This window comes from Epargyreus clarus, unplaced genomic scaffold (genome assembly GCF_041222505.1).
Source record: "Epargyreus clarus isolate Ecla_fem2 unplaced genomic scaffold, WU_Ecla_fem_2.2 ptg000022l, whole genome shotgun sequence".
Taxonomy (NCBI): Eukaryota; Metazoa; Arthropoda; class Insecta; order Lepidoptera; family Hesperiidae; genus Epargyreus; species Epargyreus clarus.
Window position 1 is genome coordinate 2,206,429 of NW_027332229.1, and position 14,093 is coordinate 2,220,521.

Below are 14,093 nucleotides of genomic sequence, written 5' to 3' on the forward strand. Positions count from 1 at the left end.
TATAGATGCGAATGAGAGTTTGTTTGTTTGCTTGTTTGTTACACTTTCACGCCTTAACTACACGACCGATTGTCATGAAATTTTGTACACACATTGTTAGGGATTCAGAAAAGGTATCCTGGTTATCCTGAAAAATTTACCGTACTCGAAGAATAGGTTTAAAAAAAAAAGAAAAGTCGCGTTTACAAGATAGCCCGATAAGAGTTTTGAACAATGTTGAATAAGGGTGAAGCCTCAATGACACATTATAATGAAATAGTCATATCCTCTCCGTATTCTCAAGGCCTGAAGTACCTGAAGACTAGGTTGGAATATCTCGTTCCTATACCCAGTAGCGGACTAAGGTCGTCGGAGACTCGGAAAGTTGAATGGAGGCTCGGGATGGAAATGTTGAATGAGCCCCGGTGAGGAAAGTTCAATGGGGGGCCAGAGTGGAAAGTTGAATGGGGGGCCAGAGTGGAAAGTTGAATCCTCCATTCAATGTTATTCAACATTCAGAGGTCCAGAGTGGATGTTGAATGGAGGTCCAGAGTGGAAAGTTGAATGAAGGTCCAGAGTGGAAAGTTGAACGGATGTCCAGAGTGGAGAGTTGAATGGAGGTCCAGAGTGGATGTTGAATGGAGGTCCAGAGTGGATGTTGAATGAAGGTCCAGAGTGGAAAGTTGAATGAAGGTCCAGAGTGGAGAGTTGAATGGAGGTCCAGAGTGGATGTTGAATGGAGGTCCAGAGTGGATGTTGAATGAAGGTCCAGAGTGGAAAGTTGAATGAAGGTCCAGAGTGGAAAGTTGAACGGATGTCCAGAGTGGAGAGTTGAATGGAGGTCCAGAGTGGATGTTGAATGGAGGTCCAGAGTGGAAAGTTGAATGAAGGTCCAGAGTGGAAAGTTGAACGGATGTCCAGAGTGGAGAGTTGAATGGAGGTCCAGAGTGGATGTTGAATGGAGGTCCAGAGTGGATGTTGAATGGAGGTCCAGAGTGGAAAGTTGAATGAAGGTCCAGAGTGGAAAGTTGAACGGATGTCCAGAGTGGAGAGTTGAATGGAGGTCCAGAGTGGATATTGAATGGAGGTCCAGAGTGGATGTTGAATGGAGGTCCAGAGTGGAAAGTTGAATGAAGGTCCAGAGTGGAAAGTTGAACGGATGTCCAGAGTGGAGAGTTGAATGGAGGTCCAGAGTGGATGTTGAATGGAGGTCCAGAGTGGATGTTGAATGGAGGTCCAGAGTGGATGTTGAATGAAGGTCCAGAGTGGATGTTGAATGGAGGTCCAGAGTGGATGTTGAATGAAGGTCCAGAGTGGATGTTGAATGGAGGTCCAGAGTGGATGTTGAATGGAGGTCCAGAGTGGAAAGTTGAATGAAGGTCCAGAGTGGAAAGTTGAACGGATGTCCAGAGTGGAGAGTTGAATGGAGGTCCAGAGTGGATGTTGAATGGAGGTCCAGAGTGGAAAGTTGAATGGGGGGCCAGAGTGGAAAGTTGAATGGGGGGCCAGAGTGGAAAGTTGAATGGGGGGGACAGAGTGGAAAGTTGAATGGGGGGCCAGAGTGGAAAGTTGAATGGGGGGCCAGAGTGGAAAGTTGAATGGGGGGGCCAGAGTGGAAAGTTGAATGGGGGGCCAGAGTGGAAAGTTGAATGGGGGGGACAGAGTGGAAAGTTGAATGGGGGGCCAGAGTGGAAAGTTGAATGGGGGGCCAGAGTGGAAAGTTGAATGGGGCCAGAGTGGAAAGTTGAATGGGGGGCCAGAGTGGAAAGTTGAATGGAGGCCCGGCGAGGAAAGTTTAATAGGGGTCCAAAGTGGAAAGTTCAATGCGGAATGGAAGCTAGGGGTGGAAAGTGGAATGATGGAGGTCCCCAGTCTAAAAAATTTGATTTAATTTTACAAAATTACAACTGTGTTATAGAGTTATTCCCCGATAAATAATTAGTTTCAGTGTAATTTTGGTTTCTAGTTAGTGAGTTTCTAGGTAGTAATAGTTTTGATAGCAGTGATAGCCTAGTGGTTAAGAAACTCGGCCTCTCGATCGAGGGGTCCGAGGTTCTAACCCCAGGCACGCACCTCTAATTTTTCGAAGTTATGTGCGAATTAGAATAATTATCACTTGCTAAACGGTGAAGGAAAACATCGTGAGGAAACCTGCATACCTGAGAGATTTATAAAACAAAAATCTCAAAGTTATGTGAAGTCTAGGTTGATGATGATGATGATGATGATGATAGTTTGACTACACATCTTACCTCGTGTTACTCAACATACCTCAAGACTGGCCGTCATAGCGGTGACCTGCTCAGCCAACTCCGCGAGCTTCTCCGGCTGCGTGGACACACCGGTGTCCAGTACATCCTCCAGCGACGTCGCCAGCGCCGCCCACTTGTCAGCTTCACGGAGCGCTGAGGCTGCATTCTTGAAGGGAATTATATTTCCTTATGTTATAGTCCGCGCCAAACTGCTAGTCCGCTCTGAAGTGGTTGCACACAACTACAAGCATATATTCCGTAGCAACGTAAGGGCACACTAATGCAGCTATGTACCCGCGGACGCTGTCTTCGTCCCGCTAATATCTATAATTTGCTATTCGACGCGACTCGTTTCTATATTCAGAGCGGACTAGCAGTTTGGCGCGGCCTACCAGCAGTGATAGTCCAGTGTTTAAGAAACCCAGCCTCGTGATCGAAGGGTCCGAGGTTCCAATCCCAGGCACGCCATATTTTTCAAAGTTATGTGCGTATTTTGAAATTAATTATCACTTACTCAAACGGTGAAGTCCTGAGAGTCCTGCATATGTGAGAAAACTTAAAAAAAAGTTTTCAAAAGTATGTGAAGTCTACCAATATGCACTTGGTCAGCGGTGGACTATGGCCTAATCGTTCTCATTCTGAGAGGAGACCCGTGCCCAGCAGTGGGACGATAATGCGTTGAGAATGATGATGAAATAAATAAAAAACGAGAATAAACTATATGTCTTAGTTTTTTCTCATATCTGTATTGCGTGTGCATAAATAAATAATAAATAAATAAATAAACAATAGAGATCCCCTACTTACCTCCAGTCTACTCTTGAGCTGATCAATCCGTTGGAGGCTCTCAATCGAGTGTCCGGTCTGCTGCTGTACCCCCTGGACCTGCTGCTCTAAGGCGAAGAGTTTCTGCTGCAGCAACGCACTATCCACTTGGAGTGTGGACGCGTCTTGCAGGATACGAGGTACTGATGTTACTATCTATACGAAAAATGTGAAAAAGTAAATTATTGATTTAAAAAGCTTTTCAAAGATTGGGTCGTAGCTTTAGGGAGGTTGGAAAGCATTTTAACGGGGGTCGCAGAGTTAACCTAGTATAGTCCAAGCCAATCTGCTAGTCTTCTCTGAATTTAGAAATGAGTCGCTTTGCAACAGTAAATTTTAGATACCCGCGGGACGAATACAGCGCGGTACTCCCCGGCACCTGCCGCTACCCGCTCTCGCACACGGGTATATACTTGAAGTGGTATTCGACCTCATTGGCTCTCTGTCTACACCTGCGCTTAACAACTTCAGAGCAGACTAGCAGTTTGGCACAGACTATACAAAAAAAGCATTTATCTAACAAATAGTGAAGAAGGAACAGAAAATGTGAGAACAAGAAGTGTTACAATCTGAAAAATGTGCTCTTATGGTGTTTCATATAATACAATTCGGCAATAATAATGTGTGCATGTGTGGGTGTGTGGGCATACTTGTGCATGCATCATACATGCATGTGTGAGTGTGTAGTGGCTGCATGTGAACCGAGCCTGTGTGTATAGCGTATGTGCATAATAATATGATGCTTCACAAGCAATTATGTGTGTGTGTGTGCATGAGTGCTTATGTGTTTACATGGGTATGAAAATGTGTGTACATGTACATGCAATGTACATTATGTAATAACTATTTTTATCAACCAACTTAATTGAAACAATTTATTTATTTATATAATTAATTAGAATGGCATTATATTTACCATTTACACTAATTAATAATAATAACCACCTCCTTTGTGAAGTCGGTTAAAAATCAAACTATTTAATCATAAAATAAAATAAAGACCATTATAATAACAGAATAAACTTAAAGTAAAAAAATGAAGAAACAAAAAATGAAAAAATTGAAGAATTCATAGCATACCTGAGTGGTGGTTTCATCCAAAGAATTACTAAGTTGCTTCATGTACAGCTGTAGTCTTGCAACTGTGTTGGCTACAAACACCTGAAACACCAAATCACTTAAGAGAATTTCAAAAGAAATAAAATAAAAAATATATTACAATTTTTTGAGAACACTGCTATTAGATATTTGCATTATAAATTCAGTATTGTTAATAAACTTATATTATTATATGCTTTTTTTAAATATAGGAGTAGCAGACGAGCATGCAGTCCATAGTAAGTGGCTACTGCCGCCCATGGACATCCGTAATCAACCCCAGATATGATTAGATATTCCTACCTAAGGTCGGCCACAGATCCGGCGCTACCCCTGAGGCCTAAGCTGGAACGCACCAGATACCTATGTCTCCCTTATCACACCCTTCAAACCAATACACAGCAGCACTTAACACTACTGTTATTAGGTGAAATAGATGTAGCAGTGGTACCACCATAGTTAAACCACAAAGGTCTTTATCAACTTCAATGGTCTTTAACGGAAGGCAGAAATAGATACGTCCGAAATCGGAACACTAAGTATAATGAAATAATACTTACAAAAATATTTCAACAGATTCAATAAACTTGCATTTATTTATTTACCTCCTTCTCCTGATTTCCACTTGTGTTCCAAGCTCTATTGATCCACTGCTTCGGGTCAAAATCATTCTCTGCAAATGTCTTTAAGTCCTAAAAGTAATTAATATTAAGATAAACACCAGATTAAGTGAGAACCAAATTATTAAAGAATGTGAAATATTTTTATTTTTCTCTTACCATATTTCAATATTAACACAAATAATATTCTTAAGCACGTATTTCTATTAATATTGATTTATTGTTTTCAATATAAAATTATAAATTCCTTTTGCTTCTAAATGTTTACTTTATTTGAGTGTTGACGTGCGGTCAATGACGTGTGCTGTCACTTGTTCACTTTTCATAATGACATATTCATTTAGTACAAAATTTTAATAAAGGTACAGCCATTTAAAACTAAATGTATTTATCATATCAATTTTTATTTACATAGCGTTTATGGTGAACATATACTCGCTATATGTGTTAAATATTATTTGATATATGTATTTATACATAAAAATACACAGGCCAATCGTTCGACAAAACTTCTTAAAATGAATGAATCCTATGTCTGCATTTCACTTAAAAACGAAAATAACTTGGACCTTCAATTTGACAGTGACATTTTTATTCAAATAAAATGTATGATTAATTGTCAACGTAGAAGAAAATAAACCGTAATTTAACTTAAATTATTTATTTATCAGAGTTACTATGAATGAATATGTATAGTATTATTATATTATGTAAGTTTATCGATACGTGGACATCACATTTATCTTATTCCATGATTTAATTGATATTTAAGGTAAGGTTTAAACGAACGTATGTGTTATACACTAAAACGCAATTTGCATAAAAAAAACATTAGATTTAGAATTCCAAAATCAAATCGTATGTTCTATGACGGTTTTTCAATAGCTTCATAGATTTATTACTTCAAAGTTAGTAATAGTTAAGACATGACCCCCTGCGAGGTTGTGAAGCAGATCTTGCCTTTTAGTAGACTGACTTTCACATGAGGCAATCATCTTAGTTCTCAGTGGTAACGCACCTGTGATTACTATCAAGTAAAACCAGTGCTCTATATAAATTAGAAACAGATTCCCATCAGTGGGAGTTACAGATATCCATGGGTGGTATATTGCGCGCCAAACTCCCAGTCCGTTCTGAAGCTGTTGCGAGCAGGTGTAGTCATACAATTTGCTATGGTGACGCGATTCTTTTCTATATTCAGAGCGGACTAGCAGTTTTACGTGGACTATACTACGTGGACTGCATGCTCCCTACTTTAGTCTTATAAGAAAAATAGATCATTGTTCATGAAAATAATAATCATCCCCCCATGAAAACAATAATAATTCCTAAGTAGTAGTTGTAATTTTACCTGAGGTTAGCTAGATATACATCAATCACTGAAGGCTAAACTATCATCTGTAAAATCCTTACCACACCCTTCAAACTGAAACACAGCACTCGACCCTTTTATAATATATCTACAACTCCATATCAGCTTAAATATGGTAACTCACAGCTACTTTGAATGTTCATAAAGTGTGACTTGGAATTACGTTGCCTTCATACCACAATATAATAGTTTTTGAATGTTAGAAGGTGGTAGAACCTTTTGCGGTTCGACTCGAGCAACACCACCACCACACCTATTTAGATAGGAAGGGAGTCTAATTGAAACAGTATTAGTCGGTTTCAGACTGTTTTGTTATATAATAATGGAGTAGCAAAAAGCTTACAGTCCATCTAATGGTAAGGCTGCTGCCCATGGCTATGTGTAATCAACCCTACATTAATTAGTCCTGCTAGGTTGGCCACAGACTTGTCCCTGTAGTCTCTCGATATCAAAAAAAGAAATGGTTGGCCACAGATACCTTTTCTTTTTTCTTTGTATGCGACCACACACAGTCTTCCCGTCCTTCCCGGGGTTGCTTGCCGGACGGTTCGAGCTCCCACTCTTGCCGCCGGCAACCCTGGAAGCCCCCTTTTAGTCGCCTCTTACGACAGGCAGAGGATACCGTAGCCCTATTCTGGTCCCGATACTACAAGGACAAGGTATGGCCACAGACACCTAAGCACTAAATTGGAAGTGTTAAGTATGTCACTCTTAAACCCTTCAAAGCAACACTGCAGCACTTAACACTGCCGTTATAAAATACAAATGGGAGAATTGGAAGTGAACCACAAAGGGTTGTACCACCTCTAATTATCATCATCATTAACCCATTACTGCCCCACTTCTAGGCACGGGTCTCCTCTCATCATTGGAAGGATTAGACTCTAGTCTACCGCGCTGGCCAAGTGTGTATTGGTGGACTTCACATACCTTTGAAGCAAGATAACTTTTAAAATCAGAGATGTGTGCCTGGGATTTGAACCTCGGACCCCTCGATCAAGACACTGAGTTTCTTAACCACTAGGCCATCACCTTAAGTATATGATACAAAAAATCCTAAAATACTAGCCATTAACATAACAATTGTTACTTTCCAGCTATGAAAGGATCTCGAAAGAAATCTGCTACCAGTAGTGATCTAGATGATATTCCTATTAAATTAGTCCCCAAGGTATCAGGTCGCAGATTGACCATCAAGGAGTTAAGGAGGTTTAGTATACAGGCGTGTGAGTTTTGCGAAAAGAAGTTTGAAAATAGGTGAGTTATTACACTGATAACTAATTGCTATGAGCATTTTTATTTTCCTATACGAATTTGTTGATATAAGTCAACTGTATTTAGTAATTCTTTAGAGTTATTGACAAATAATCTATGAGTAATTATTTGGAGATATATTTGACAAATAATGGCAAATAGATAATTTGTGAAATATTTCTAAAGAATTACTTAACTGTTTTCTAAAAGCACTAGTTGATAAATAAAGCAGTTTAAGCCGTATGTCTGAGAAATAAGCCATCTATAAGCCATTATAAATAATTTGTGAAATGTGCTGACTATGCTGTAATAAAGCAGCTGTCTTCCAATAAGTCAGTTGTCTAATATAAATGCCGGTTTTCTGTCTAATTAGATAGAAATGAAACCAAAATGCCAGCTGTCTTACTAATAAGTTAACTATTTGACAAATAAGCATCATGTTTGACCAATTAGTCACTGCCCAGTACTCTAATTACTACTTTACTATTAATACTTTACTAAAAATACTTACTACTAAAACTTTACTATTTAAAAAATGCTGCAGTTGTTTGGCTAAAACAGCTATTTGTCAAACATCCTACTTACTACACCAATAAGTCAACTGTATATCCAATAAGCCAACTGTCTGACTACAATTAACTTACTCAAGCTACAAGTGACTTAATAAAACATTGTTTTTCAGGTACGATATTCTAGTCCACAATTCCAAACACATTATAATTCCACTGATAAAACAAAAGCCGAGATATTGTACCGAGTGTGGATGGTACTGTATTTCTGAGGAGCATTTAAATGACCACATATCCATAAAACATAAGGATATACAACATGAATTTGATACTCAAAGTAAGATATCGGAGAGAATTCAGTTTGAAACGGACAATCTGGAATTCGACAGTGATAAGCTTACTAAAGATGATGCAATAGATAAATTAATACAAATAGAACTTGGTGTGGAGACTAATGGGAGTATTCTAGAGAATTTTGTCAAAAGCTGCAAGGTAGATGTCGAGAAATTTGAGCTCACGATGGCTCAAAAAGATAAGAATATAGCAGAAAAGATAAATAAAGATATATGTAGGAAAAATAGTGTTAATAGAAGAAATACTGTAGTGAAAAATGAACCGTCGTCTGATATGTCTGTATTGGATGACCCTATTAGTTTATTAAGGCCAAGTAATGGGAATTTAAGGGAATATGAACGGGAATACAGTAGTGTACATTTCGATGAACTCATGAAGCCGGGAATTTTTCACTGTAAACATTGTTACAAGAGATTTCCTAATAGGTAAGTGTTTTATCTATACTAATATTATAAAGAGGAAAACTTTGTTTGTTTGATTGTAATGAATAGGCTCAAAAACTACTGGACCGATTTTAAAAATTCTTTCACCATTCGAAAGCTACATTATCCACGAGTAACATAGGATATATTTTATATGAAGTTTATTTGATAAATAGATTTTGAGGTGGTACAAAGTTTGCCGGGTCAGCTAGTGTGTTAATAGAGGGCCCAGGCAAGCTTAGTCCTGTTAAAAAAAATTAACTTAACTACAGTGACACCTATCGATCTAAAAGAGAATCTCTCAAGCTGGTCTCAACCATACAGATTCACAAAATTTTATTGGGATTAGATTTTTCACGGATTTTCGTACATATTATTTCATGTGAAATGGTTATTGCGAATTTATGTAAGTCAGTATTTATTTGAAGATAATCTATACTAATATTATAAACAGGAAAACTTTGTTTGTTTGGTTGTAATGAATAGGCTCAAAAACTACTGGACCGATTTTAAAAATTCTTTTACCATTCGAAAGCTACATTATCTACGAGTAACATAGGCTATATTTTATATGAAATATATTTGATAAATAGATATTGAGGCGGTACAAAGTTTGCCGGGTCAGCTAGTCATGTATATAACCACAGTACTGTTAGGACACATTAAAATAGGGAATATTTTGGATTAAATTGTATCTTTAACAGACAAGTGAATTTTAGGGTTGTGCCACTCTTCTTGCAACGAAGCTATATTCAGAACTAGTTTTTGCCCGCGGCTTCGCCCGCGTTTAAAATAAAATAATATGACATACTAACATACATAAAACTGAAAATTTGTACCTTCATTGGAATGACACTGGCGCCATCAGGCGAAAATTGGTCGTACCAACTCTGAAACCTTCGTGGGCTCATGGACAACAACTTTGCTAAAGATCACTTGATCAAATGCACAGTTTACGATTCAATCCTTACTAATATCGATTAAAATAATCGACTTTTTGGTCCAAAAGATCGATTCTCCGATTAATCTATCTTAGGTCGCCATCCCTAGTTCCCGTGAAATTTCCGGGATAAAAACTATCCTATGTCCGTTCTCGGGTCTCAGACTATCTTTTTCATTAAAATCGGTTCAGTGGTTTAGGCGTGAAGCAGAGACATACAGACAGACAGACAGACAGAGCTACTTTCGGATTTATAATATTAGTAAGGAGTAAGGATAAGTAGATCAGTTAAATGTTTAACAAATTATCTTTTCTATTATTATTATATGTTTCTTACAGATATGGAGTAATAGTCCACGAACTGATACATTTGGACCTATCCAAGGCTATCACAAACAGACGGATAAGGCGAGACTACAAAAGACAATTTACAATTCAAACGCATGCAACCAAAGCATCACACAAGTTTAAAACAAACAAGAAAAAAGGTTTAAGTGATGAAGATTATAGTCCCGGTAAGAAATATAGAGGGGTAACTGAAAAAAGTTTAAGTACAGAGAAAGAAGAGTCGGCATACAAACATCACTGCTCCATCTGCAAAATGGGTTGCACAAGCAAGAGAAAAAAGTTGGCACATGAGGAAAAGTGTCTGACCATTGGCACTAAGACGATTCATATGTGCGACACTTGTACCTTCTCGATGAAGAATAAAAAGAAGCTCGAGTACACGACGGTGGGAAAATTGTGCAATTTGATAGCGAAGCCGGAGTGTCAGAGGTGTGGGAAGTCGTTCCACGAGGTGTCGCTAGTGAGGCTGACGCCGAAACGACAGAAAATGGTCAATCGTATCAGGTTTGAAAGTAGTGATGACCGGCAGAGCAAAGCGAGTCATCCACCGCACCTCACGAATCGTGCACGGTTAAAGAATATCCAGAATAGATTGAAGTTGATTAATAAATATAATGCACTGTATAAATTGTTTTATTTGTGACGATGGCGTAGCAGAGCTGTCACGCGGTCTGATGCGAAAAAGGTCCCAGGTTCGATCCCAGCCAGACAGATGAGACATATCTAAATGATGAGTTTAAATATCTGTTACGGGGTCTGGGTATTCATGTATGCGTCTGTGTGTGTCCGTGGTACCCCCGACAGGGAATTCTAGTGTGGGGTTGTGTGTAGAAAGCCTTTTTTATCGTTACCGTGTAAATAAATTGTCAAAATGGCCCTTAGTAAGTAAAATGAGCTCCATAGTATGGTTTAAAATTGTGTGGTGCCGTGTCTTGTCCTTTTGCGGGGTCTATGGTTGTCATAGCCCCTAAAAGTGCCACACATTTGGAAATTTAACAATAAAATAAATCATTTAAATAAAGGAACAATGAAGTAATTCATTCTATAAATTTTGTTTATAGGTGTTTAGCAACACAACTTCTTACCTAAATTATGTTTAGTCAACGAATGTCGGGCATGAATTACAAATAGTACATTACGATACGCGTGGCCAAAGTAGCCTATTTTTAAGTTTAAAACCAATTTAAGTAAAAAACCAATACAAATGTGACATAAACAAAACCATTGAAAGGAGATGTTTCATTTTCGGCCATCTTATGTACATTATATCTAAAAAACACGAATAATTTGTATAATTGAAGAAAAGTACACATATGTTTTGATAATCTAAAGTATTCCCGTTTAAAAATATTTAAAAAAAGCATTCCTCATTAAAGTATTACATATGGCGGAATACTGTCAATGTCAAGTTTTCAAAACTGTCGATGTCGGTCAGGGAACCTATGTGTACCCCACACATAGGTTACTATACTCTTTGGATGTCGGTAATTCTGTATTTCGCTGATTTTGTCGTAAAGTTATTGTTACCTTAGTACTTTACAACCTGGCTTTTGTTTTGGGTATCCCGTCATTATTTCTGAATTTAATTAATTATTTATAATTATTATAACAAAACCACCTTTTAAATAGTATCTGGTTTTATAGATGTAAGTGACATGTCAAATTAAAAAAGAAGAAGTTGTCAATTTGATATGTGTAAAAGTGGATATATACATATTAAATAATAGTGGAATCCAATGTAAACGTTAAATAAATATGTACTGATGAGAAGATTCCATTTCAATCCTGAATATGTTTCTGCTCTGTGCTGCTTACGATTTTGGACTGATTCTACCTTACTTGTTTACCCAGCTTATGTTTTATGGACTCTTGTGATTTTCGTGCGATCGCTATGGATTGTGTTGACAAGGATTTAATATCATCAGGTAAAATATACATCAGTTAGTTGTATTAATCGTGAAATAATCGTTAATAATTTTAAACTAAAGGAGCTAATCTTTTTACATTTCTCTTTTTTAGATAATTACAATAGCAAGACAAGGACATTCTTGGGATGACAAAATAATCAGTTATTATTGCAACTGCCTTTTATTTATTTTATTTATTTATTATTGCAACTGCATCGCCGGGCAACGAACCGTACTCGTAGGTAGCTGCGCTCACATTATGGCCATTGTTTGATGTTGGGCTGAGCTCGTCACAGGATATTACAGAACCTACTACATGATTGGATGAAAATATTGAGAAGGGAAGATATTGAAAATGAATAAAAAATGTATCTAAATGAAGAATAAATAAAATATTACCTAAATGTGTTCTTAAAGTTGTTTTATTTAAACACTTAAATGTTTTAACTAAAATAAATTGGTATAGAAGTACATATTTTGTTATGTTTGTTTTAAGTCAAGATTTATGAAAGTAAATATAATTAATGTTTATCAAATATAGGTATTGTTTCTCAATACATACAATACAATATTTATATATCTATATACGCCCATTCGCGTAAATATGTATTAAAAAGTATATGTATATAGTAAGTTAAAATAGAATGACAGATGACATTATTACGGTAATCACTACCGCCATGATGTTTTTCCACTGTTGTGTTGCAAGTTTAAGCGTAAATTATTGTTTTTTAACAAATAAACAAACATGATTTGAAGAAAATGAACCCCTACGAATTGTTCTTTGCATGTGTTCTTAGTTTTTAGTATAGTGTACAAAAGGTGGCCGGGAGCCCATACATTTTGAAACATCTCCTTTGATGTGAAGAAGTCTTGATTTAGAAAATTTAGTAATTTGTATCTAGTATTTTAAGATAAGTATTATGGCTAATTTTGATAATGATTCCTAATTTAAATATGTCCTACTTTGGTGTGTAGCGAAAATAAACAGTCAAAACAAACAATAAAATTCTATACAGCTCAACAGTTAGTCTTACATTGATGCTATTGCTTAGAATATACAAAATGGCAAAAATATTTATAAATACATGCAAAATAAAATATTAACATAATTTTTGTTTTAAACAAAATAATCCTTACTCACTTTTAATTTTCAAATGACATTTAAAAGTATGAAACGTTCATAGCGATATTAATTTTTTACAACTGTGAGGGTAGTGTACTGACATTAATACAGTGTAAAAATCGGGTACTTTGGACACAGAAAAGCGTGGCTAAAATGCGGGTTTAGGTCACAGAGTGCTATAAAATAATGATTTCAGTATGGTATAGTAGTGGTAATTAATTTATATTTATAAATAAAATCCATTTTAATTAATAAATTACGTTTAATAAAAATAATCATGAACAATTCTCAATTCAATTTTGAAAATAATCTGCATACAAAACCTTCCGCCAATATCGACCCCTCCTACGTATCTCTAATATCGTAACCCACAAAAGTACCTTTTCGTTTTTATTGCATAAATTGCCTCATTTTAATGTGTTTTATCGACTTAAATAACGTTATAAAGCGTATAAAATAATATATATATACCAAGTTTCATATAGATACCTGAATAAATGCAGATTTTATTCGCGTTTAAGCATATTCGAAACTTTGAAACGCTCTCCTGTAAAGTTGTAATTTTGCAGTTACAATATTATCGTAGGAGCGGTCGATATTATTGCCAAAAAAAAATGTACGCAGGTAAGTTTCCAAGAAGAATCATAATATGAATCACGTCATTATAATCCAACGTAATAAATTTGAATAATTTATGGCTTACATATGACTGATAGTCATAATTGAATTGCTTCCAATTGTCCACGCCACGCTGTCTTGTCTGCTGTGGCTGCTGTACATCATTACTACGACGTGGTAATCTACAACTGATACCTGTAAGGGAAAGCTGCCAATGTTTTCCGCTAGACGCGCCGATATGTGGATTTCAATAAAGATTTAGATGTAAACTCGACAAAAAATATAACCACAACGTGTCGTATATTTTAATTACTTTTTTATATAATAAAGCAATGAAAAGGAGTGGCAGACGAGCATGCAGTCCACCTGATGGTAAGTGGCTACTGCCGCTCATGGACATCTATAATCAACCCCAGATAGGATTAAATATTCCTACCTAAGGTCGGCCACAGATACGCCGGTACCCATG

General features: G+C 36.8%; 2 protein-coding genes across 2 annotated transcripts in view; one reads left to right on the forward strand and one right to left on the reverse strand.

Moving 5' to 3' along the window:
- Cog7 (conserved oligomeric Golgi complex subunit 7) overlaps nucleotides 1-5,059 on the reverse strand; it is a 29,474-nt gene extending 24,415 nt beyond the window's left edge. The window contains exons 1-5 of the mRNA XM_073085078.1: nucleotides 4,934-5,059; nucleotides 4,760-4,846; nucleotides 4,137-4,217; nucleotides 3,039-3,212; nucleotides 2,251-2,397 (exon numbers count right to left, since the gene is read on the reverse strand). Coding sequence (XP_072941179.1) covers nucleotides 2,251-2,397; nucleotides 3,039-3,212; nucleotides 4,137-4,217; nucleotides 4,760-4,846; nucleotides 4,934-4,936 — 492 coding nt within the window. The 5' untranslated portion in view covers nucleotides 4,937-5,059. The remainder of the gene's footprint in view (nucleotides 1-2,250; nucleotides 2,398-3,038; nucleotides 3,213-4,136; nucleotides 4,218-4,759; nucleotides 4,847-4,933) is intronic.
- Nucleotides 5,060-5,360: 301 nt separating this feature from the next.
- Nucleotides 5,361-10,616, forward strand: LOC140751216 (uncharacterized). The gene is made up of 4 exons (XM_073085079.1): nucleotides 5,361-5,546; nucleotides 7,244-7,403; nucleotides 8,083-8,688; nucleotides 9,965-10,616. Exons 2-4 carry the CDS (start codon nucleotides 7,246-7,248, stop codon nucleotides 10,614-10,616), a joined length of 1,416 nt encoding a protein of 471 aa, XP_072941180.1. The 5' UTR covers nucleotides 5,361-5,546; nucleotides 7,244-7,245.
- The last annotated feature ends 3,477 nt before the right edge of the window (nucleotides 10,617-14,093 follow it).